This window comes from Periplaneta americana, chromosome 6 (assembly GCF_040183065.1).
Source record: "Periplaneta americana isolate PAMFEO1 chromosome 6, P.americana_PAMFEO1_priV1, whole genome shotgun sequence".
NCBI classification, from domain to species: Eukaryota; Metazoa; Arthropoda; class Insecta; order Blattodea; family Blattidae; genus Periplaneta; species Periplaneta americana.
Window position 1 is genome coordinate 166,289,636 of NC_091122.1, and position 25,447 is coordinate 166,315,082.

At 34.6% G+C, this 25,447-nt stretch overlaps 1 protein-coding gene across 5 annotated transcripts in view; it reads right to left on the reverse strand.

Annotated features, from left to right (window-relative positions):
* Window positions 1-25,447, reverse strand: part of trh (PAS domain-containing protein trachealess) — a 309,891-nt gene that overhangs the window by 25,449 nt on the left and 258,995 nt on the right. For all 5 annotated transcript variants that reach the window (XM_069829497.1, XM_069829502.1, XM_069829499.1 and 2 more), the window contains exons 7-9: window positions 22,075-22,268; window positions 18,834-18,940; window positions 3,486-3,633 (exon numbers count right to left, since the gene is read on the reverse strand). In XM_069829497.1, coding sequence (XP_069685598.1) covers window positions 3,486-3,633; window positions 18,834-18,940; window positions 22,075-22,268 — 449 coding nt within the window. The remainder of the gene's footprint in view (window positions 1-3,485; window positions 3,634-18,833; window positions 18,941-22,074; window positions 22,269-25,447) is intronic.

Consider the following 25,447-nt stretch of genomic DNA (forward strand, 5'->3'; position numbering starts at 1 on the left):
ATAATTACAGTTTATTTTGTAAAATTTGAATTGCAAAATGTAATTACTTGTAACTTTAAATTATGTATATAGTTCTCCATAATAAAAAACAGAATTAATATAACTGGAATTCTAGAATCCCGTAATGACGATTTGCCAGTACTATTTTCTTGTTTCCTGTTTTATTAACGTCACTTATCTGATTCACTCTCTCTTTCATGTTTATTTATTTATTCATTTATTTATTTACTTATTTATTTGTTTATTTAATTAATTTATTTACTTAATTAATTTAATTATTTAATTTATTTAATTATTTATTTGATTGATTGATTTATTTATTTATTTATTTATTTATTTATTTATTTATTTATTTATTTATTCATTATCAAAATTTACAAAACGCAAAACACAAACCACTACAGCATGCGGATAGCATGTGAAAGTCTAAAAAAAAAAAAAAAAGAAAAAAAAAACTGATCATCATGGTGCAATGTGGTCAAAGAGGATAGGTAACACGAGTACATACTAACTTTTAAACGATCAAGAAGGCTGTAGAGATGAGTATATATTCACATTAGGTAGATTGTCTTTATTCTTACGAATATGAGTATGTTCTAGTGGTTACGAGTATATAATCACAGGAAGTGCTCATACTCAAAAGTATAAACCTTGAGAAAGTACTTAAGCTTTATTCTTACTACCCATTATGTGATATTTCCGGCCCCTTTAACATTTATCATGTCGTAGCTCTTATGATATCCAATCGCGCTGTATTTTTTTAATTGTTAGCTCAATGTCTAAAGAAAGCATAGAAAAAAATTAGAAATTAGAATATTTTTTGAAAAGTGACAAAAAATACTGACTTCAATACGATCTATTCAGGATAAACATTCACACTTTAAAAAGTTGGTAAGCGGCAAACTTTTTTATTTTTCGCGTTAGATGAGGGGTCGGAGCGAAAGAAATGTTGAAAAAGAATGGAAATTACTTTTGAAAGTGGTAGCTACTCAAAATCTTGACTGGTTTCCTTGTTACGACGAGTTAAACAAAGGAGTGTTCTCGCTTGGCAGAGTACTCACGATTAACCTTTTGTCTGTTGGAATCGGAACGAAAAATATTTCCTTGAGTCTTTTACTACTTTTGATTGAATAATTTATCCATCTTGGTGTGTTTTAAATATATGAATATCTTCTACAGTGGTAAATCTCAAACGAGATGACAAGTTTTAATACCGAATTAGAGCTACGGTAAATTTAGTTCTCTTTCACGTTATTCGTCTAGAGATAGAGGGTTCCGCTATTGAAATAACGTGAGGTAAATGGCTCTGATTGGCCCTTTCATGAATGACGTCAACATAGCTTTAAGCGTTTAGCGGACCGGGAGGGTGCGAAAACTCTCTAATTTTGTCAAAATATAAACTCTAATTTGGTAAAATATGAAAATATGAAATAAGTATTTCAATACTAATATGTTCCTTCCTGAACTATTTGGGGGCAAACTTAACTCTGTAATTTTTTTTCTCTATATACAAAGCTTAAATAGGGAGTTTCGTGTCTTTAACTACTGCTAAGCAATTCCCATGCTTATACATCCATCGCTTTTGCGATGTGTCCCAACACTGCACAAATCTCGTATAAGAATTATACACGGTTTATTAGTAAGATCGGTAGTGAACAACAAATGAACCAATCGCATTTTAAAATATGTAATACTTAGAGCAAACTCGGCTAATTTCGTGACAGGGCTATTTTCGTGATATTTTCTTTTAAATATATCACGAATTATACAAAATGTAATTATGACGATGTAGTATAAATGGCAAAAGATGTACTATAACAAAGAGTTTGTTGACTGCACTCTTGCAGTGACATGAGCGGATTTTTTGGAAACTACTTGAAGAGTTGTGAGATCTGTAACTTTGAATGTGTGGGTAAATATACCATCCGATTTCCTTTGTTAAAAGAAGAATTTTTTTTCTGTGTTTTGAGGTCCAAATTGTTTTCAATGGTAAGTACTGGCGTTGTATACTTCTTGGCGAAAAATATAAACTTATCAATGCACTAATTATGTAACATAGCCTTATCTTGGAAGGTTACTTTCTCAACATTTTTCTCATTCCACGAGGTAATTTTTTTCTCTTTAAATTTTTTCTATGGTATAACAAGATTCTCTGGTGGAAAAAATATCAAATGAATGAAACGTAAAATATTTTTGTGTGTATTTATAGCACCTCTGATTATTGTGCGTGTCGTGCGTGTTGCAGATAGAAGATAATCGCAGCGTCAAATGTGGAAAGAAATATAATATATGTGATATAAAAGAGGCACTTGATTGTGTCTAAAAGAAAGGAAAACTGCCGCAGAAAAACCTCGTCATTTCCTTGGCAAGTTCGACGAGGATCAGAAGGGACCAAAGCAACAGTCAAGGAGAATGACATTTCCAGTCTCTCAAGTAAGTTAAAAGCGGTAAACAATGAAACAGCATCATCTTCAGTAGCCAAACGAAGAATGTTAAAATGTTATGTTTCATTTAACGACGCTCACAACTGTCGAGGTTATATCAGCGTCGCCGGTGTGCAGGAATTTTGTCCCTTAGGTGTTCTTTTACATGCCAGTAAATCTACTGATATGAGCTTGTCGCATTTAAGCATATTTAAATGTCATCGACCTGGCCCGACATTGAACCCGCAACCTCGAGAATAGAAGGCCAGCGCTATACTAACTGCGACAACCAGGTCGACCCAAACGAAGATGATCTATGCTTAGAGAAAAGCCGAATGGTAAGCCTAATTATTTCTTGTGTGGATCTAGTTCAGGAAACTTCGAGGACGACAAGCATGTTGAAAGATGGATTCAATGCTTCAGTTGTGATGATACATATCAATACCTATCAAAATACCGAAAGAACTTTTAATTGTTTGGGCTTTAGGTATGAATGTGACTGAGGAATTAAAAATTAGACTGAATATACCTAAATAAATTCAATTATGATTCATTTAACGACACTCGCAACTGCAGAGGTTATATCAGCGTCGCCGGTGTGCCGGAATTTTGTCCCGCAGGAGTTCTTTTACATGCCAGTAAATCTACTGACATGAGCCTGTCGTATTTAAACACACTTCAATGCCATCGACCTCGGCCGGGATCGAACCCGCAACCTCGAGCATAGAAGGCCAGCGCTATACCAACTACGCTACCGAGGGCGACTATACCTAAATATTTTGAATTCACGGAAATACCCTTGTACTATCACGAAATTATACCAGCCCTTCTAGAGTGCTAATTTTTTTGTTTATTTATATTGCTTGTTTGCAATAAATTGTATATGTTTATTTTAGGTAAAAATGCTGACATGTAACTTCCTGAACCTTAATAATGTACGTACATTAAAAACACTACTTTTTTAATTTTAACTTTATTTCTGCACCAAAACTTCACGAAATTAGCCGAGTCTGCCATACTTCTTGCTCACAGATCTACAGAAACCCAACTTTTGCTTCTTACCTGATGACGTAGTTGACGCAGATAATGTTCTGCTCTTCGGCGTTCTTGGAGTTGCACACGACTGTAGCGCAGGTTTGAACCCACGTATAGCCGCCGTTCTTATTCATAACTCGATAATACTGTGTCATCACCTGTCCCTTGTTGATCACTGCAACGAGAAAACGAAGTTAACCAGGATATTAAAGTTCTAACGAGGTTACCATAAAATCACATCAAATCCGCGGCGTAACAGCCCATAGAGAGCCAGTGCCGACCAGCCAACTGCTGCCTTCACGTCCACATGCTTCCGCAGAGGTGAACGATCATTCAACCAAAACAGAAGAATCGTGTGGTTAACACTCTGATCCCCTCCAAGCCGTTATAGCTGGTTGTCATGACCGGAGTTTGCTACATATAGTAGCTTCCTAAATGCATCACGATGCTGGGTGGGCATCAGTCCATACACTGGCCGAAATTTCATGAAGATTCGAACTAACGCGCGTTCGGTAGCGCGACTCCAGGCATGGCCAAGGATGTACAGAGCGATCCAAAAGTCGCGCACATCTTAATATTACGTTCACATATATTTATAGAAATGAATTTATTAATTATTCAATTAACGTTAAAACTTACGAAAAGGAATTGTGATTTCATTTATTTTCGTACCTATAGGAACTGCAAATAAGAATCACTTGCATTCTTTTGTTTCCCACTGTTTGAAACGCCACTCTTTTGTTTCCCCACTATCTAAAACCATATTCATACTTCTATATTGTCAATATGAGGAAGTATATATTTAAATATTAATTTTAATTTTTAATGAACGAATTAATTTTTGTCTAACCTTACTACAGGTCGTAGAAAAACAGTTGTAACTCTCATATAATGGCTATAAATACACTTGTGTGTCAATAGCTATCATATCGTTGCATAAATAACTATTACATGCCATTCTATAGAAAGTTACATTTTGCCATTCTACCAGAACAGATGAATTGATTAAATTTTACATTTCAATTTCACGTTTAATTTTTATATTCAGAAGTAACATTTTATTCTCTTTCAGAAATCCTTTGGTTTAATAAAATTAATGTTGATATTATGGCTTAGCTGTCTTATAAATACAAACTACACCTTTTACAGTTGTATTTCAGAAAATATCAATTTAATTTCAGAAATTATTAATTGTATTTCAGATTAGTCAATTCAACTTCAGATAGTATCAATTGTATTTCAGAAAACATCAATTTGTATTTCTGATTTGTCAATTTAATTTCAGATAGTATCAATTGTATTTCAGAAAAACATCAATTATATTTCAGATTTGTCAATTTAATTTCAGATAGTATCATTTTTATTTAAGATTAGTCAATTAAATTTCAGATAGTATCAATTGTATTTCAGATTTGTCAATTAAATTTCAGATAGTATCAATTGTATTTCAGATTAGTCAATTCAATTTCAGATAGTATCAATTGTATTTCAGAAAACATCAATTTGTATTTCTGATTTGTCAATTTAATTTCAGATAGTATCAATTGTATTTCAGAAAATCATCAATTATATTTCAGATTTGTCAATTTAATTTCAGATAGTATCATTTTTATTTAAGATTAGTCAATTAAATTTCAGATAGTATCAATTGTATTTCAGATTTGTCAATTAAATTTCAGATAGTATCAATTGTATTTCAGATTAGTCAATTCAATTTCAGATAGTATCAATTGTATTTCAAAAAACATCAATTTGTATTTCTGATTTGTCAATTTAATTTCAGATAGTATTAATTGTATTTCAGAAAAACATCAATTATATTTCAGATTTGTCAATTTAATTTCAGATAGTATCATTTTTATTTAAGATTAGTCAATTAAATTTCAGATAGTATCAATTGTATTTCAGATTTGTCAATTAAATTTCAGATAGTATCAATTGTATTTCAGATTAATCAATTCAATTTCAGATAGTATCAATTGTATTTCAAAAAACATCAATTTGTATTTCTGATTTGTCAATTTAATTTCAGATAGTATCAATTGTATTTCAGAAAAACATCAATTATATTTCAGATTTGTCAATTTAATTTCATATAGTATCATTTTTATTTAAGATTAGTCAATTAAATTTCAGATAGTATCAATTGTATTTCAGAATTGTCAATTTAATTTCAGATAGTATCATTTGTATTTCAGATTAGTCAATTAAATTTCAGATAGTATCAACTGTATTTCAGATTTGTCAATTAAATTTCAGATAGTATCAATTGTATTTCAGAAAACATCAATTTGTATTTCTGATTTGTCAATTTAATTTCAGATAGTATCAATTGTATTTCAGAAAAACATCAATTATATTTCAGATTTGTCAATTTAATTTCAGATAGTATCATTTGTATTTCAGATTAGTCAATTAAATTTCAGATAGTATCAATTGTATTTCAGATTAGTCAATTCAACTTCAGATAGTATCAATTGTATTTCAGAAAACATCAATTTGTATTTCTGATTTGTCAATTTAATTTCAGATAGTATCAATTGTATTTCAGAAAAACATCAATTATATTTCAGATTTGTCAATTTAATTTCAGATAGTATCATTTTTATTTAAGATTAGTCAATTAAATTTCAGATAGTATCAATTGTATTTCAGATTTGTCAATTAAATTTCAGATAGTATCAATTGTATTTCAGATTAGTCAATTCAATTTCAGATAGTATCAATTGTATTTCAGAAAACATCAATTTGTATTTCTGATTTGTCAATTTAATTTCAGATAGTATCAATTGTATTTCAGAAAAAACATCAATTATATTTCAGATTTGTCAATTTAATTTCAGATAGTATCATTTTTATTTAAGATTAGTCAATTAAATTTCAGATAGTATCAATTGTATTTCAGATTTGTCAATTTAATTTCAGATAGTATCATTTGTATTTCAGATTAGTCAATTCAATTTCAGATAGCATCAATTGTATTTCAGAAAACATCAATTGTATTTCAGATCTGTCAATTTAATTTCAGATAGTAGCCTATCATTTGTATTTCAAATTAGTCAATTCAATTTCAGATAGTATCAATTGTATTTCAGAAAACATCAATTGTATTTCAGATTTGTCAATTGTATTTCAGAAACTATCATTTGTATTTCAGAAGTTGGTGGTGATTGTGCTCGTGCAGTACAACAGAGTATAATTCTTCATGCTGCAGCTTTATGTCTATGGAGAATACGCCTATCGGACGCTAAAATGCAATAACGTTGATGATTTTTAAAATTCATTTTCCATTTTTTTAAATATATGTTAAAATCTCAAGTAGGCCTGAAAAAAAATGACTATGTAATCTTAAATGCATTGCTTATTTTCTGAAATTAAATCGACTATGTACAATACTGTACTGCACATTAATACATCTGTCAAATTATATTGTTGCAATAATTCGATAAATAACTTTGGCATTTATTACTGCACTAAGAATTACAGTAGTGTACAGTACAGTACAGTACATTTTTAAAAATCCTTATAAGAAACCCAAGCTGTTCGTTCCGTTCCCGGCAGATCTCTCGACGGTACCCGGTGCAGACATGGCTGCCCGGAGATTGAAACTTTAGCACACGTCTTGGGATTCTGTGAACAGGGATTGCTCTTGAGGAACTCTAGACATCATCTTGTAAGACCCAAAATTGCTGCCGCATTAAGAAATAAGGGTTGGATAGTAGAAGAAGAAATCTCCTGTCTAGCTGAAAATGAGTCAACGAGACGAGTAGATATTTTAGCGTACAATGCTGACACTAAACAGGGCATCATTGTGGACTCCACGATACGTTTTGAAGTAGAATGTCATCAGTCAGCCGAGGTCCACCTTGAGAAGAAGTCGATCTATGAGCCTACAGTCAACTATTTCAAGCTGAAATATGCCTTAATCCACGTTGAGGTATTCGGCTTGCTCATAGGTGCTCGAGGGACTATACTAGCTTTTTTCGAAGAATTTCGACGGCGGTTTGCTCTGCCAACATCTCTGAGGGATGACATTGTGATAATTGTGTTAAAAAATCCTGCCAAATCCTAATTAATCACATGGTGCCACATTAATAGCAATTGTAATTTTTCACGCCCTTTTCTTTGTTTCCCTTCTTTAAAATTTAATATGTATGTTTACATATGTATAAAAATTTGTTTTGAGGATATACTGAGTCCGTAAGGGCTACCCTCAATGGGGGACAGTTTAATATTATTATTTAATATTATTATTTTAGAATAAAAATAAAACAAAAAATTGAAGATACAAAATCTGAAATACATTTGATACCATCTGAAATACAATTGACAAATCTGAAATACATTTGATACCACCTGAAATACAATTGACAAATGTGAAATGCATTTGATACCATCTGAAATACAACTGACTAATCAATAAAATTGATACTATCTGAAATTGAATTGACAAATCTGAAATACATTTGATAATTTCTGAAATTAAATTGACTAATCTGATATACATTTGATAATTTCTGAAATTAAATTGATGTTGTCTGAAATACAACTGGAAAAGGTGTAGTTAAAGACGTAATTGTTGCTATGGCAATTTTATTCCAAGTGTGCCATAAAATGTAATTTTATGAACGATTCTGAACAGCAACAAAGACTTTATAAGGCTGATGTATAAAAAAAAATCAAATTTATAGCATACTGTATATGAGATCACTTCGGTATAATATTATTCTGCCTTTCAGAATTAGGCCTATATTATACAGTACGTATAGCCAAATGTGTTACAATTTTTGTTGTACTTGTAGCTGATGAAATGAGTGACGGAGAACATACAGTCCTTTGTGGTAAATAAAACATCTCGGTATGGCAAACAATAGGATTAGATTCCTCCCATAGCACAGCGTGCAGTATCGCTCTTTGTACGCGACATAGGAAGCCGAGTTAACGGACAAATCTTGAGGGAAACTTGGAAATAGCTTTGTTGTTTCTATCCTCCGTTTCGGTTAACGCTGCTATGTTGTCTTGTCAGGTTAAGTCGTACAAGAAGAAGAAGGGGCAATTTGGTTATCAGGAAAGAGGAAACGATAGCAATGAGCAACACCCAAAAGATATCTCAAAAGAAGAGAAAATGCAAGACTTTCCTGTATGGGAAGAAGTATACTTTTTGGAATTACGGCTTAAAGGAGAAACGAAGAGAAAGTTCAGGATGGAGACAAGGAGAACGGGAGAGAGATAGAGAGAAAGAGAAGGTGTGTATGGAGGGGAGTTTCAGAGATAGAAAGGGACGTTACAACCAACTTGAGATGTGCTGCACATCCGGAGACGGCACGTCGCGTGAATACTCAAGAGCTCTCCCCTGCCCAACTACACGACAAGTCTCTACACAGAGTAGTACCAACAATTCAATAGTCCTCGTTTCGTCGGCTCGGAGTGGAGGATGGGTGGGAGACGAGAGCAAGCTGCAACGCGACAGTGGCGTGTCGCGACAAGATAACTCCGCTCAAACGTCGCGTTAGCAGTTAGGAACTATCAATCCACTTACAAAAACAAAGTTAACGAAATCATGATAATAACAAAACTAATAGTTATCATAGATGAGTCATCAAAATTACTAGTAGGAGTTTTACTAAGAATAAAGATAAAAATATCACACCATAGATGGATAATAAAATAAAGTTCCAAATGGTAGTATTAATATTAGAATGTCATATTCATATAATTTGTGCGAGATCGTGCGTATTTGCTTGGTTTCCGCACAAAACCAATCCGCGGAAAGTCTAAAATTCCACATTCAGTATTCCCAACCTAACACACACAACAATTTCCCTCTTCTTACCGCTTAAGTGACATATTGATTTTACTGCTTTAGGCTTTTAACATATTATTTTTAGAGACGTTCAATATAGTAATAATTATAAATTGGAAACTTACCACTGCAATTTCACCTAAATTGCACTATTAATTATTGTTTTTAAATATTTGCAAAAATTAGGTAAACTCTACAACTCCACTAAAGTTACTGCATTCGTGATGCAAGTAATATTAAGGAAGCCGTGAAAAAATCAACAAGATTCCAGACTCATCATAGACTGGGGGAAAAAAAAGACAGACGTATATCACGGCCTGCTGGACTATAGTAAACACAGAAAACATTTTAAAGCAACAATGTTGACGATAGATATTCTTGTTTTGCAAATTTTCCGTCATTGAACAGAAACCAAGATGGAGATTTCATTGCAACTAATTAGAAATTCCTCTTTCAGGTATGTAACAAACGATCTTCGCACAAAATAATGTACGATACACGAGCGGTATGTTTTCTTTCAATTCTCGGAAATTAAAAAAAGCTCAACTACGTTTCGCTTTTTCAAACTTTTCCTCGAAGATGAAAACTTCAACATACCGCTCTTGTAACGCATATTACTATTAAAGTTACAATTTCACGTAAAAGTATACGAAAGTGGCACAGATAATCAAGTTAGACAACTCCGTTCAGACATTGCGTCAGCACTGAGGAGAACAAGTAGTTCAGTTACAAAAACAGAGTTCACGAAGTCATAACAACAACAATAATAATAATAATAATAATAATAATAATAATAATAACAAAAAATAATAATAATAATAATAATAATAATAATAATAATAATAATAATAATATAGAGTTATTAACAACAAAGATAAAGCTACCTATTTTCTGTAGAAATGTTATGTTTTATTTAACGACGCTAGCAACTGCAGAGGTTATATCAGCTTCGCCGGATGTGCCAGAATTTTGTCCCGCAGGAGTTCTTTTACATGCCAGTAAATCTACTGATATGAGCCTGTCGTATTTAAGCACACTTAAATGCCATCGACCTGACCCGGGATCGAATCCGCAACTTGGGGCATAGAATGCCAGCGCTATACCAACTCGCCAACCAGGTCGACTTTTATGTAGATCTGTCATAAAATAATAATAATAATAATAATAATAATAATAATAATAATAATGATAATAATAAACATATCTCTACAGTTATTTATACGTTGTTATTATTATATTAGCATTGTTTAACTTCAAAATAGGCCTATGGGTAGCGCAAGGTAATAGCCTAATAGACTTCGAGTCTTTAACAAAATAGATTAAAAACTCCTGAAATAGTCTGTGTTGCCAAAATTAAGATGAAAAAAAGTTATTAACAACATGAAGCCATATATTTTCTGAAGATCGGTCATAAAATAATGATAATAATAAAACAATAATAGTAATAATAATAATAATAATAATAATAATAAAAACATTTCTACAGACATTTATAAGGTATTATTATATTAGCACTGTTTAACTTCAAAATAGACCCATGGGTCGCGCAAATTAATAGCTTAATAGCCTAATATTGACTTTGAGTATTGGCCATAATAGATTAAGAACCCCTGAAATAGTCTATCTGTGCAGCAAAAACTAAGATGAGAAAGTTACAACAATAAAGAAGAAGCTGTCTATTTTCTGTAGATTGGTTATACAATAATAATAATAATAATAATAATAATAATAATAATAATAATTTAATAAGTTCTTTCACAAAAATTGAAACTCGTATAATTTAAAATTAACTCACTGCCGACAAAGCCAAAATAATGTTTAAAACGATGTATTAATAGTGAAGACAGAAATATCAGTTAGAGGGCTGCTTCGAGTGCTTATAAATAAGAATAATGTAATCTTTTGTGTTTATAGAACTACTGAAGACAAAGAAAACTGTGCCACAACATGAAACAATTTAAGAATCATAAAAATCTTTTAATAATCTTTTGCTTATAGTAAGCAATAATTTTTTCTAGGGATTATTTATGGAAAATATTTATTTCTGGGACCGCATTGTGACTTTTTTTTGTTGCTTGCATTCATTTAGGTGAAGCTTTTTTCATAAACTGTTTGGTCTATGATTATAGTACATTATGCAACGAGCCTATAATGGTAGTAATTAAGACGCTTATAGTCAAGTTTCATACGACATTTTATGCTCGACCATATTTCTAACTTGAAATTATTCATAAGTATTCATGTTATTCTTATCTGACTGGGGAGCGGAACTGACCTTGTGCAATACCTCGTAAATTGTGAGATGTGTGCAGACGCGAAAGTATTGATTTTTTCCCGAGAAACAAATGTCGACATTGACCTTAATATAATCCAGAGAGTAAAATAAACATTAATCTTGATATAACCTTGAAATTGAATTAGACATTGAAAAACGAGATGACAAAGTGAATTTATTTGAATATTATTTATAATTAACGCTAATTATTATAGTAACAGAACTAGTTGCCTTTCGATTGCATATCCGAGAATAATCGATACTTGCGCTTTCATATTGCTACAATGGTATTTTCTGATTGGTGGAACACCTTAACTTTAATGAATAGGCGTACTTTATTATTATTATTATTATTATTATTATTATTATTATTATTATTATTATTATTATTATTATTAAATATCCGCGGAAAAGAGCCCTAATTCACCAAGCGGTATGCTAGGGTTTTAGTTTTTGTTATGGGTAAACTACTTATCTATACTATTTATTTTGACACAGATAATGGTGAAATATGTATCTAAAGTCTTTTAAAGATGAAGTTTAGCAAATCTATAAATTGTCTGTAGCAACAGGGTTTTTTGATTACTTTACATATTGGAGTCCTGTAAAGTAATAAAAAAACCCTGTTGCTACAGACAATTACTGGTGTACTTTAATGAGGTGTACTTCACTGAGGTCCATTAAAGGGCTGCTACCAGGTGTATAATTACTACATTTCGGCATGGTCGAGCATAACATTTTTTATATTTTGAGATAAACAATATTTCTGAAAGTTTCCAGCTAAAATATGATCGGAGGGACACACATTAGTTAAAGTAAAAAATAATATATATTTAGAAAATGTTGTTTTTTTTTGTAATGAAAAAAAAAATAAAAATAAAACTTCCAAAACATATTATTGATTTACAATTTGAACTAGAAAATGTAGAATTTACCCTTAAAAATTTACAGTGAAATTTTCATCAAGGTATAGGTCGTGTGTATACATCGCATGGTGGACGACTGCCTACTGGGTCACCCATTACTAGGCCTATATATTTTTTATTTCTTCTTCATAGGTCGTAAGTATTATCAGATTTCCATGTTATCTTCAAAAATAAAAGCACGCGCGTTAGCATCGCTATAAAAACATTACGCTGTAAGCCGGACGGTCGCGGGTTCGATTCCCAATGGGATAATGAATTTCTTCCATTAATATACTGGGTGTTCATTTCAAAGTGTGTCATGACGCCACTGTTGTGAGTCAGCGATTTGAAGCGAGTTTCAACTTTTATGTCAGAGAAGTTGCCTATTAATCAAGGCGTTCAATCTGAACTTGAGAACGTGTACGGTATAACTTGAACGTCGTAGCAACAGATGGCGGTCTGTACGGTCTGTATGCTACCATAACCTCTTTCGAACTGTGTTTTGCGCGGACAAGTCGTAAGCAGGGTACTTGTTATCATCGGTTGCGTACGGCAACATTCCACAATACAAATCAAATGCTCCGTGTCCATGTTGACCGTCCAAGTTAATGTCAACAAATACGTAAGTAATCGTCTTAACCCTCTCCCCATATCCCGACAGTAAGAAAAAAACTCACCTCAGTACGTGTTTCCAAACAGTTCACATTCTTGCCACTACAGGCGTTACCGTACGTATCGGTAAGTACTCTTCGGAATGAACGCAGTACTTACTAGGCAACTTCTCTAGCACATAGGTAATACTCTGCGGAAGTGTAGGAAGATGTCCACACCTGTGGAGTAACGTTCAGCGCGTCTGGCCGCGAAACCAGGTGGCCCGGGTTCGATTCCCGGTCGGGGCAAGTTACTTGGTTGAGGTTTTTTCCGGGGTTTTCCCTCAACCCAAGATGAGCAAATGCTGGGTAGCTTTCGGTGCTGGACCCCGGACTCATTTCACCGGCATTATCACCTTCAAATCATTCAGACGCTAAATAACCTAGATGTTGATACAGTGTCGTAAAAAAACCCAATAAAATAAAAAAAATGTAGGAAGATTGAATTCTCTAGGCTCATCGGCTAGCCACATGACGGCATACAGCGAGCCATGACACACTTTGAACTGAACACCCAGTATATATATTTCTTCTTCATAGATCGTAAGTATTATCAGATTTCCATGTTACCTTCAAAGATAAAAGCGCGCGCGTTAGCATCGCTATAAAAACATTACGCTGTAAGCCGGACGGTCGCGGGTTCGATTCCCGGTGGGATCATGAATTTCTTCCATTGATGTAATTCTTCTAGCCGCACTACCAAGGACTTGCCTATGAGATAGGCCTAGTGGTAATGTCGAATGATGGAATAATGGTAATTTTTCCCTTACAAAACCTCCACAATTTCGTCTCTTCCCGGACTGACAAGTATTTGAACCTGGATCTACTATGTGAAAAACTGTCTCTGTAGCCGTTAACCTAATTCCTACGTTCATTTCTCTTTCCACAATTTCACGCCACTGAAGGGTACAGCATAGATAGAAATGAGCAGGACGGAAAAAAAGTGCTTTAAGCTTTTAAACTGTATTACACGACGGGCGGGTGGAAGAATGTGCAGGGGAAGGCTGCGGAATCATATCCCTATAGCAACGGTGTTGAAAATTTCTACTAAAGTAGCGCTTAAAAGTACCCAAGTGACAAGCAATGTCAACATATCCCCACTAACATGTTCTCAGAGGCGATTTCCTCCCGTAGAGCGGAAGGAAGGAGGTACATAAACATGCTCTACAATGGGGACGGTTAAGATTAGGAAATAAAGATGTAGTCCGCGCTGGTGACACAAAGGGTTAACATCCACTGACTGTAGGAGAAAAGAAGAACAATATGTTGTGTAGGGAGTAGGTGAGGAAATAAGCGGAGGAAAATAAAGAAACAGGGCAGGGGGAAGAAAAAGATTCTAATAAACAGGAAGAAGAATGAGGAATATAGCGTTGGAAGTGAATTAATTCAGTTTAAATATGCTACTACATCCAAGAATGGGTTACATCAGCTTCTTGTCTATGCGGATGACGTGAATATGCTAGGAGAAAATCCACAAACGATTAGGGAAAACGCGGAAATTCTAGTTGAAGCAAGTAAAGCGATAGGGTTGGAAGTAAATCCCGAAAAGACTAAGTATATGATTATGTCTCGTGACCAGAATATTGTACGAAATGGAACTATAAAAATTGGAGATTTATCTTTCGAAGAGGTAGAAAAACTCAAATATCTTGGAGCAACAGTAACAAACATAAATGACACTCGGGAGGAAATTAAACGCAGAAGAAATATGGGAAATGCGTTTTATTATTCGGTTGAGAAGCTTTTGTCATCTAGTCTTCTGTCAAAAAATCTGAAAGTTAGAATTTATAAAACAGTTATATTACCGGTTGTTCTGTGTTGTTGTGAAACTTGGACTCTCACTTTGAGAGAGGAACAGAGATGAAGGGTGTTTGAGAATAAGGTTCTTAGGAAAATATTTGGGGCTAAGTGGGATGAAGTGACAGGAGAATGGAGAAAGTTACACAACGCAGAGCTGCACGTATTGTATTCTTCACCTGACATAATTAGGAACATAAAATCCAGACGTTTGAGATGGGCAGGACATGTAGCACGTATGGGCGAATCCAGAAATGTATATAGAGTGTTAGTTGGGAGGCCGGAGGGAAAAATACCTTTGGGGAGGCCGAGACGTAGGTGGGAAGATAATATTAAAATGGATATGAGGGAAGTGGGATATGATGGTAGAGACTGGATTAATCTTGCTCAGGATAGGGACCAATGGCGGGCTTATGTGAGGACGCAATGAACCTCCGGGTTCCTTAAAAGCCAGTAAGTAAGTTAGTACTACATCCAAGAATTGCGATTTCAAACCTGAACGAGAGCAATGGATTTTTAACCCTTAAATTTGCAAAGTATCCTATAGCATACTACAGGTTAACAGGCGATAATGCTATAATTTTAATAGAACAATAGAAAAAAAATTGGTAGGAAAATTGAAATTTCACAATACTATAGCCTAATATTGTAAAACATATAAAATATGGACATTGCTATAGTTGTTTTCTTTACAGTCCGATACGGTTTAATAAACTAGTGTGAGAAATAAAGTTTTGCCAATTTAAGGGTTAAGGGCGATAAGTCCATAGATTATATATCCTTTAACGCAGTGGTTCCTAAACTTTTTGAAGGCACGACCCACTTTTGGGCGAAACTTTTATTTTCGAACCCCCATTACAGTACCGGCTCTTAAGTCCAGTACTGTCGATAACTGTCAGCGCGTCTGATCGTGAAACGAGCGGCCCCTGGTTCTAATCCTGGTTGAGCAGGTTACCTGATTGGTGTTTTTTCCGGGATTTTCCATCAACCTATTGAAGCACAATTGCAAAGTAACTTTCGGCGTTGAACCTCGAACTAATTTCGCCATCATTAATTCACAGCGGGCCCGGTTTCGAATCTTGATTGGTGCAAGTTACTTGGTTGGTGTTTTTTCCGGGATTTTCCATCAACCTATTGAAGCACAATTGCAAAGTAACTTTCGACGTTGAACATCGAACTCATATCGCTATCATTAATTCACAGCGGGCCCGGTTTCGAATCTTGATTGGTGCAAGTTACTTGGTTGGTGTTTTTTCCGGGGTTTTGCCCTCGACCAATCAAAGCAGAATTGCTGAGTAACTTTTGGCGTTGAACCTCGGACTCATTTCGCCATCATTAATTGATAGCGGGCCGGAGTTCGAATCATGGTTGGGGCAAGTTACCTGGTTGGTGTTTTTTTTTCCGGGATTTTCCATCAACCTATTGGAGCGCAATTGCTAAGTAACTTCCGGCGTTGAGCTTCGGACTCATTTCGCCATCATTAATTCACAGTGGGCCCGGATTCGAATTCTGGTTGGGGCAAGTTACCTGTTTGGTGTTTTTCCGGGGGTTTCCCTCAACCAATTGCAGCAAAATTGCTGGGTGACTTATGGCGTTGAACCTCGGACTCATTTCGCCATCATTAATTCACAACGGGCCCGGGTTCGAATTCTGGTTGGGACAAGTTGCCTGGTTGATGTTTTTCTGTAGTTTTCCATCAACCAATCGAAGCAGAATTGCTGGGTAATTTTTAGCGTTGAAAGTCGGATTCATTTCGCCATTATTAATTCACAACGAAATCTGGTTGGGACAAGTTACTTGGTTGGTTTTTTTCCGGGGTTTTCCCTCAACCAATTAAAGCAGAATTGCTGAGTATCTTTTGGTATTGAACCTGGGACTCATTTCGCCATCATTAATTCACAGCGGGCCCGTATTCGAATTCTGGTTGGTGTTTTTTCCGGGATTTTCCCTCAACCAATTGCAGCAAAATTGCCGGGTGACTTTTGGCGTTGAACCTCGGACTCATTTCCCCATCATTAATTCACAGCGGGCCAGGATTCGAATCCTGATTGGTGCAAGTTACGTGGTTGGCTTTTTTTGCGGGGTTTTCCCTCAACCAATAAAATCAGAATTGTTGGGTAACTTTTGGCGTTGAAAGTCGGACTCATTTCGCTATCATTAATTCACAGCAGGCCCGGGTTCGAAATCTGGTTGGGGACAAGTTACTTGGTTGGTTTATTTTCCGGGATTTTCCCTCAACCAATTGATGCAGAATTGATGGGTAACTTTTGGCATTGAACCTCGGACTCATTTCGCCATCATTAATTGATAGCGGGCCCGGGTTCGAATCCTAGTTGGAGCACATTATCTGATTGGGGGTTTTTCCGGGATTTTCCCTCAACCAATTGAAGCAGAATTGCTGGGTAACTTTCGGCGTTAGACCTCGGGCTCTTTCGCCATAATTAATTCATATATCTCACCATTCATACTATAGACCGAGTTAAGTTCATGGTGCGGCGTGCTGTACTTGTACAAGAGCGCGGCCGTTCGGCTACCCAACCATTCACAGAATAGGAGTGGTAAGCACAATAAGCCTCAGGCTGCAGTGCAAGTCTTCGGTCCCTGCTCCGTACAAGAGAAAAGAAAGAAAGAAAAAACCGATACTAACCCTATTCGAAAAATATAAATTCCTGTATAATTGAAAACAACAATAATTTTCCTCAATCAGTGGATATCACCTAATTAACGACAAATAGAAGTACTATTATGGTGTAACAATGACAAAACTTATTACCTACGTAGAAATTATTTCAGGTACGTATTCAACCTTTTACCGCCATGTCATTGCGGTAATAGTTCAATACAAATAGATAATGATGCTTCTGCTATCTGTAACCCAAAGGATTTATAGAGAATCTCTGATTTATGGTCGAAATCACTTGACAAAAATAAATTCAATTCATTTCATTATATTAAAAACTCACGTAAAATTTAACTACACGTTATAAGTCTAGAACAGGCCTGCACAAGGTTTGCGCTCTCCGAGCCGGCTCACAGCTCATGAGCGGAATGCAGATATTAGCTGCGATCTGTATAAGGGTGGACTGGAAGAAGGGGTGATCTCATACAAAATATACACAAAAGGAAGTACTATTACGAGTGCTTATGAAATGAATTCCCGTTCAGTGTTTGCAAAACTATCTTGGACTATTATTAATTACGAGTAGGAATAAAGAAATATTTATTTTACAGAAGTAATAGAAATGCTATAGCTACTTAAACGTACAATATAATTTTGTTATATTTTTATTTATCAGTATATCAAAACGAGGTTTTATGCTGTTGGCAGCTGAAAGGAACAGTAGCCTACTGATCGTAATGAAACATCAGTTACAGATGTTCGATGTCTGCCTTTATTAAAGTTGATTATAGAAAACAGTTGCTCACAAATATAAATGTTGAGCCAAACATACCAATAATTTTCACAGCCAGCCTGTGTAGTCGTGGATATTATTGCTAATGTTTAGTCTTGTAAAACTCAACCAGGCTAGTAGTATTATTCAAACGATCTTTAGCGCTTAGGTCACATTGAAGATCAATAAGTTCGAGCTGTAAATCGTTAAATGTTAAATGTTATGTTCCGTCTTTTAGATTCCTCCATACTGTACTGTAGCAGTAGGTAAGCAACGTGAAACAGTTACTGAGAATAGGCCTACACACTGCACTCCACTAGATAGCTGAGTGGTCGTTTCCCTCTCCTCTACCTATAGCAAGTCTATGTCATTCTGACGTATCTTCCTCTCCGTTTCGGCGAGCGTTAAACACCGCTCTCCCGCTCCCACTCAATAAATTAAGTTTGCAAATTTTTAAATAACAGCTTTTGAGTGTTACAACACTCACAGACGGATAATGAATCTGTTTTTAAGCGGCAGCTGATCATGCTGTACAATTTTGTGTGTAACTTACGGTCAACGTGGGACTTGCGGAGTTTGTTGGCGTCTTCACCGTGACAAAGCGCATAGAGGTTCTTCCCCGTGAGTTCCTCTGCGGAGTAGTCCAGAAGATCCGACACTCTGAAAATATATATTAATACAGTTTATTCAGGCGAAATTATATATTTTATGTCATGCTTTAGAGCCTCGTTAAATTAAAATAACTAAATATCTTAAGAAATTGAGTTAACTCAAAATTAAAAGAATTTGTTTTACTACAGCAGTGCTGTAACTTGATCAGCACGGCAACTTATGATTCTCAAGGTAATGGAATACCGCATGCTCCTATGCACATAACTGAACGGCTAGGCCTACATCTAATTTAAGAAAACGTGTTTTAATTCCCAAACATACAATTTGCTAATGCTCCTTATTAAAAAAAAATCTATTAAAAATTGTATGTATGTATGTATTATTTCACACTGCAATGGGTATATACCCGGTGGCAGTGGTAACTAATTACACTCAATAATGACAATAATAAACTTATTAATTAAAAATACACTTAATAATAATACCAATTATTAATAGAAATAATTAATACTGACAATAATATATAATAATAATAATAATAATAATAATAATAATAATAATAATAATAATAATAATAATAATAATAGGGAATATCCTAAATTAAATGAAGCACGATCACTTAAAATAACAGTCCACACCTGTGGAGTAACGGTCAGCGCATCTGGCCGCGAAATCAGGTAACCCGGGTTCGAATCCCGGTCGGGGCAAGTTACCTGGTTGAGGTTTTTTCCGGGGTTTTCCCTCAACCCAATACGAGCAAATGCTGGGTAACTTTGGGTGCTGGACCCCGGACTCATTTCACCGGCATTACCACCTTCATATCATTCAGACGCTAAATAACCTGAGATGTTGATACAGCGTCGTAAAATAACCCAATAAAATAAAAATAAATAAACTTAAAATAACATTTAAAATAAATCTAATTTGTATCTTAAATCTAAGTTCGAACTAAAGCTGTTAACAGAGAAAATTTAAAGTTCAATTATTGTGATATCTGTGTTTTTTCTTCTTCTTTTTTTCTTCTATTACTTTTTACTCTGTTATTCAATAAAATGTCTTAACATTAACTTATGTGGAATGCGCCCTGAGCACGAGTATGTAACTTACTCTTTCTGGGGGTGCTAGAGAGTTCTTATATAAAAAAAAATCAATATGTATCTTTGTTCTGGCAATAAAGTATTATTATTATTATTATTATTATTATTATTATTATTATTATTATTATTATTTAAGGGGAGAGGATAGTATTTTTTAAAACTTTTTTCCTATTTGGTGTAAAATATTAATTTTTTGTATGTATAGGGGAGAGTCGGGTAGTATCGGACAGTGCGTTTCTTTCATCTACCACCATATGGTGGTACCTGAATGACATGGTTACGTTTCTCTATGCGACATCACAGAAACGTAACCATGTCAATCAGGTACTATCATCGTGTGGTAGATGAAAGAAACTCACTGTCCGATATTACCCGATGTCCGATACTACCCGATTCTCCCCTAGAGCTCATGGCTGTGGCAACTCACCCAAATAAAACTATTTTTGAAAAAAAAAAATTATTTGGGTCGCAAATTTGAAAAAAATATACTCAATGCAGGATTGTACTAAAACCGATATATCTAAACCGTTTTTAAAGATAGATTCAAACAGTTTTTGTAATATATTTGCAAAAGCATGTTCTACAAACTGTCTGTAACAGAATTGTGATATTAGTCCCTACGTTTGTAAAATAGACAATTAAAATTTAATAACAATTTTCTGATTTCCTTTCTTGCAAACAAATGGACGTATTTTTAAAATGAAATAAATTAACAAAATTCTGTTACAGAGAAAAGTTTCCTAATAGTCTAAAGAATGTGTGTTCTAAATTTCATGCATGTATCTTTAATAGTTCAGAAATTATATTCATTTTTGTCTGGCAATGTAGCAAAAAAAAAATGAAGTTACTGGAAACCGATAAAAGCGGGCGTGTGATTTAAAAATCCATAGCGCAGGAAGTTTAAAAATGACGTCTCAACATGCGATAAGGGCACAAATACCCACAAAATGTTATGCAATGCATTCCACACATATCAAACGGTATTTTAAAGAAAATTTTTTTTTTTGAAAATTTAATTTACCGGAAACAACAATAAAAGTGGGCGAGTGATTTAAAAATCCATAACGCAGGAAGTTTAAAAATGGCGACTCAACATCCGATAAGGGCACAAATACCCACAAAATGTTATGCAATGCATTCCACACATATCAAACGGTATTTTAAAGAAAAGAAAATTTTTTTTATTTAATTTACCGGAAACAACAATAAAAGTGGGCGAGTGATTTAAAAATCCATAACGCAGGAAGTTTAGAAATGGCGACTAAACATCCGATAAGGGCACAAATACCCACAAAATGTTATGCAATGCATTCCACATATATCAAACGGTATTTTAAAGAAAAAAAATTTTTTTTGAAAATTTAATATACCGGAAACAACAATAAAAGTGGGCGAGTGATTTAAAAATCCATAACGCAGGAAGTTTAAAAATGGCGACTCAACATCCGATAAGGGCACAAATACCCACAAAATGTTATGCAATGCATTCCACACATATCAAAGGGTATTTTAAAGGAAAGAAAATTTTTTTTATTTAATTTACCGGAAACAACAATAAAAGTGGGCGAGTGATTTAAAAATCCATAACGCAGGCAGTTTAAAAATGGCGACTCAACATCCGATAAGGGCACAAATACCCACAAAATTTTATGCTATACATTCCACACATATCACAGAGTATTTTAAAGATTTTTTTTTATTTTTTGTTTTGAAAATTTACTCATTTTTCACCAAAAAATACCATCCTCTCCCCTTAATTTTCTCATCGTTAATAGATCTGTAAAACAGGAACATACCTGTAGAAAGTTGTAAAAAAATCTTCAATAATTATTTCAAGCATTTTTTCATTTAAAAATTTTCTTTTCCCCAAATTAAAAAAAAAGTGAAAAGTGATCCAAGGTACAAGTCTCCCCTACGTTGTTAATTTTTCTTTGCCGTTACCACTGTGGAATCAGCCACGTTTGCAATATAAAATACAATTTCAACTGTGACTACATCAGCGGAATAGTAACAAGGCAAGGCAGAGTTATTTGACAGTTAGGTTACTGAAGATATCCAGTGAAATGGATAAGCTGTCAGGCTTACTTGGGTTCGCAGTGGGCTATCCGGAAGTCGAAGTTGATGCGCGTGACAAACATGTCGGACTCGAGGCGGATCTCGTGAACACTAGGAGGAGGAAGCGCCATGGCGATGGCCACCATGCCGAGCAGCGGCGGCGACGACTTGCGGGTGTGCGAGAAGGTGTACTGCGGCCGGAGTCGACTCAACACCAACACTACCTGTATACACAAAAATATTTCACTGTAAGGAAAACCGTTACTACTTGTATGTACATAAACCAAAATGCACTAGAAACAACACGATACCAGCACTACCTGTACGCAAACAAAAATAAAAACACGTAAGGAGTCGTTATTATACAGGGTGGGCCAGTGGCATACACAGAATTTTTTCACGGGAGAGATTATTTTTAAAATTGTTTACAATTTATATTATCGGTATTTTAAATTTTGTTTATTATTATATTATTATTATTATTATTATTATTATTATCAATATTAAATGTGTCTCAGTGTAACTTACAGCAGAGTCCGTATAGGCCAGCTTCTGTCTGATGCTTTTCCAATTCACTGCGGGCTAAAGCAAGGAGATGCACTATCACTTACTTACTTACTGGCTTTTAAGGAACCCGGAGGTTCATTGCCGCCCTCACATAAGCCCGCCATAGGTCCCTATCCTGTGCAAGATTAATCCAGTCTCTATCATCATATCCCACCTCCCTCAAATCCATTTTAATATTATCTTCCCATCTACGTCTCGGCCTCCCTAAAGGTCTTTTTCCCTCCGGCCTCCCAACTAACACTCTATATGCATTTCTGGATTCGCCCATACGTGCTACATGTCCTGCCGACCTCAAACGTCTGGATTTAATGTTCCTAATTATGTCAGGTGAAGAATATAATGCGTGCAGTTCTGCGTTGTGTAACGTTCTCCATTCTCCTGTAACTTCATCCCGCTTAGCCTCAAATATTTTCCTAAGCACCTTATTGCCAAACACCCTTAACCTATGTTCCTCTCTCAGAGTGAGAGTCCAAGTTTCACAACCATACAGAACAACCGGTAATATAACTGTTTTATAAATTCTAACTTTCAGATGTTTTGACAGCAGACTACATGATAAAAGCTTCTCAACCGAATAATAACACGCATTTCCCATATTTATTCTGCGTTTAATTTCCTCCCGAGTGTCATTTATATTTGTTACTGTTGCTCCAAGATATTTGAATTTTTCCGCCCCTTCGAAGGATAAATCTCCAATTTTTATATTTCCATTTCGTACAATATTCTCGTCACGAGACAATCATATACTTTGTCTTTTCGGAATTTACTTCCAAACCGATCGCTTTACTTGCTTCAAGTAAAATTTCCGTGTTTTCCCTAATCGTTTGTGGGTTTTATCCTAGCATATTCACGTCATCCGCATAGACAAGAAGCTGATGTAACCCGTTCAATTCCAAACCCTGCCTGTTATCCTGAACTTTCCTAATGGCATATTCTAAAGCGAAGTTAAAAAGTAAAGGTGATAGTGCATCTCCCTGCTTTAGCCCGCAGTGAATTGGAAAAGCTATTAATTATTATTATTATTATTATTATTATTATTATTATTATTATTATTATTACCACTATTAAATGTGTCTCAGTTAAACTTACAGCGGAGTTTTTTTTTCTTGTGTAAAAACATGTAAATCGTGTTTATTTATCACCAGGCTTCGAGACTTTGGACCCGATACAATAAGTTTACTGTGCATGCACTATAGGTTGTTGACTCGCTGCAGGTAGATATAGATGTGTTGATGTAACAACGTCGCTATTTAGAGTAGAGTATGGTAGTATGGGGACACACACACATATGTACATTCTGAAAGTAAATATACATTACACAATGATAATATCAAAAGAATGTGAAAAGCATTTATTCTCCTGTCTTTTATAAGCATTTGTGTTTAATTATACACAGTGTTAATGGTGGAAATAAGCATGTAGCAATTTTAATTTTTTCATTTATCCTATTGGCCGTCTTTAGGAAGTGCAGTTACAGTACCAAATTGCAATGTACTACAAGATACATTCTCAGTGTCTAAAACGTAAATCTTTTTCGATTTTCTGCCAAACAAAGTTTGTACTGTAGAAAGCTTCGCTCTACGTCGCAATGACGTGATAGGAGCTAAACGAAAAAACCTAACATCATTGCAGTCTCTAAGAGACAGTCCTTTATTCTCGGGTGACTCTATGTCCACTAATTTGCTCTTTATGTTACACAATATTCCATATCCGTTATTTTTTACATAAATTGATTTCCACTTCTGTTTTACACGTTCAGTAACCGGTGTACTTGATGTCTCATTAATTCTCTGCAAAATTTTCTAAATTAATTTGAGGGCTTACGGCATCTCTTGCTCAGACTTTTCTAACCGTGTAATAGTTTCAGGCACAGTTTGTATGAAAACCAAATTATTCGTCAGAACCTTCAAATCCAGAGCGTTTTCCTTTGCGTATTTGTTGGCATTCATTCTACAGTACCCCCACCCACTGTACGCTTTACCACTATACTCAGTACGCCGTTATGCGGATTTCCCACTGAACTGCTCTATTGGGTCCGAAGTCTCGAAGTCTGATTATCACTTATCGCCAATATGTATCCCACTGTGTTTTTTTTTATTATTATTAATCAATTTTTTGTGTACATTTTATTCAATTGTCGGTTTCTTGTTTAATTATGTAAATCCTACTTAATTGTAATCTAATACTAATATGTATACTAATGTGTTTATTTTTATTTTTACTGTGTACATTTTTTTATTGAATTATCGGCTTCTGTTTTTATGTGATTCGTATTTGATTCTAACAACATTAATATGTATTCCAATATGATTATTTTTATTTTATGATGTAAATTTTTATGTAACTACCTCTTTTGATCTCATTATGTAACTAAATTGTATCAGTATGTAATTACTTAATTCCGATCCAGTTTTATGTTCAACTATGTAAGCAAGTTTTAATCCTGGTTGAGTATAAGAGAAGGCCTTACGGCCTTAACTCTGCCAGGTTAAATACAGCCATTATTATTATTATTATTATTATTATTATTATTATTATTATTATTATTATTATTATTATTATAAGCCAGCTTCTGTCTGATGCTTTTCCAATTCACTGCGGGCTAAAGCAAGGAGATGCACTATCACCTTTACTTTTTAACTTCGCTGTAGAATACGCCATTAGGAAAGTCCAGGATAATAGAGAGGGTTTGGAATTGAACGGGTTACATCAGCTTGTTGTCTATGCAGAAGACGTGAATATGTTAGGAGAAAATCCACAAACGATTAGGGAAAACACGGGAATTTTATTGGAAGCAAGTAAAGCGATAGGTTTGGAAGAAATCCCGAAAAGACAA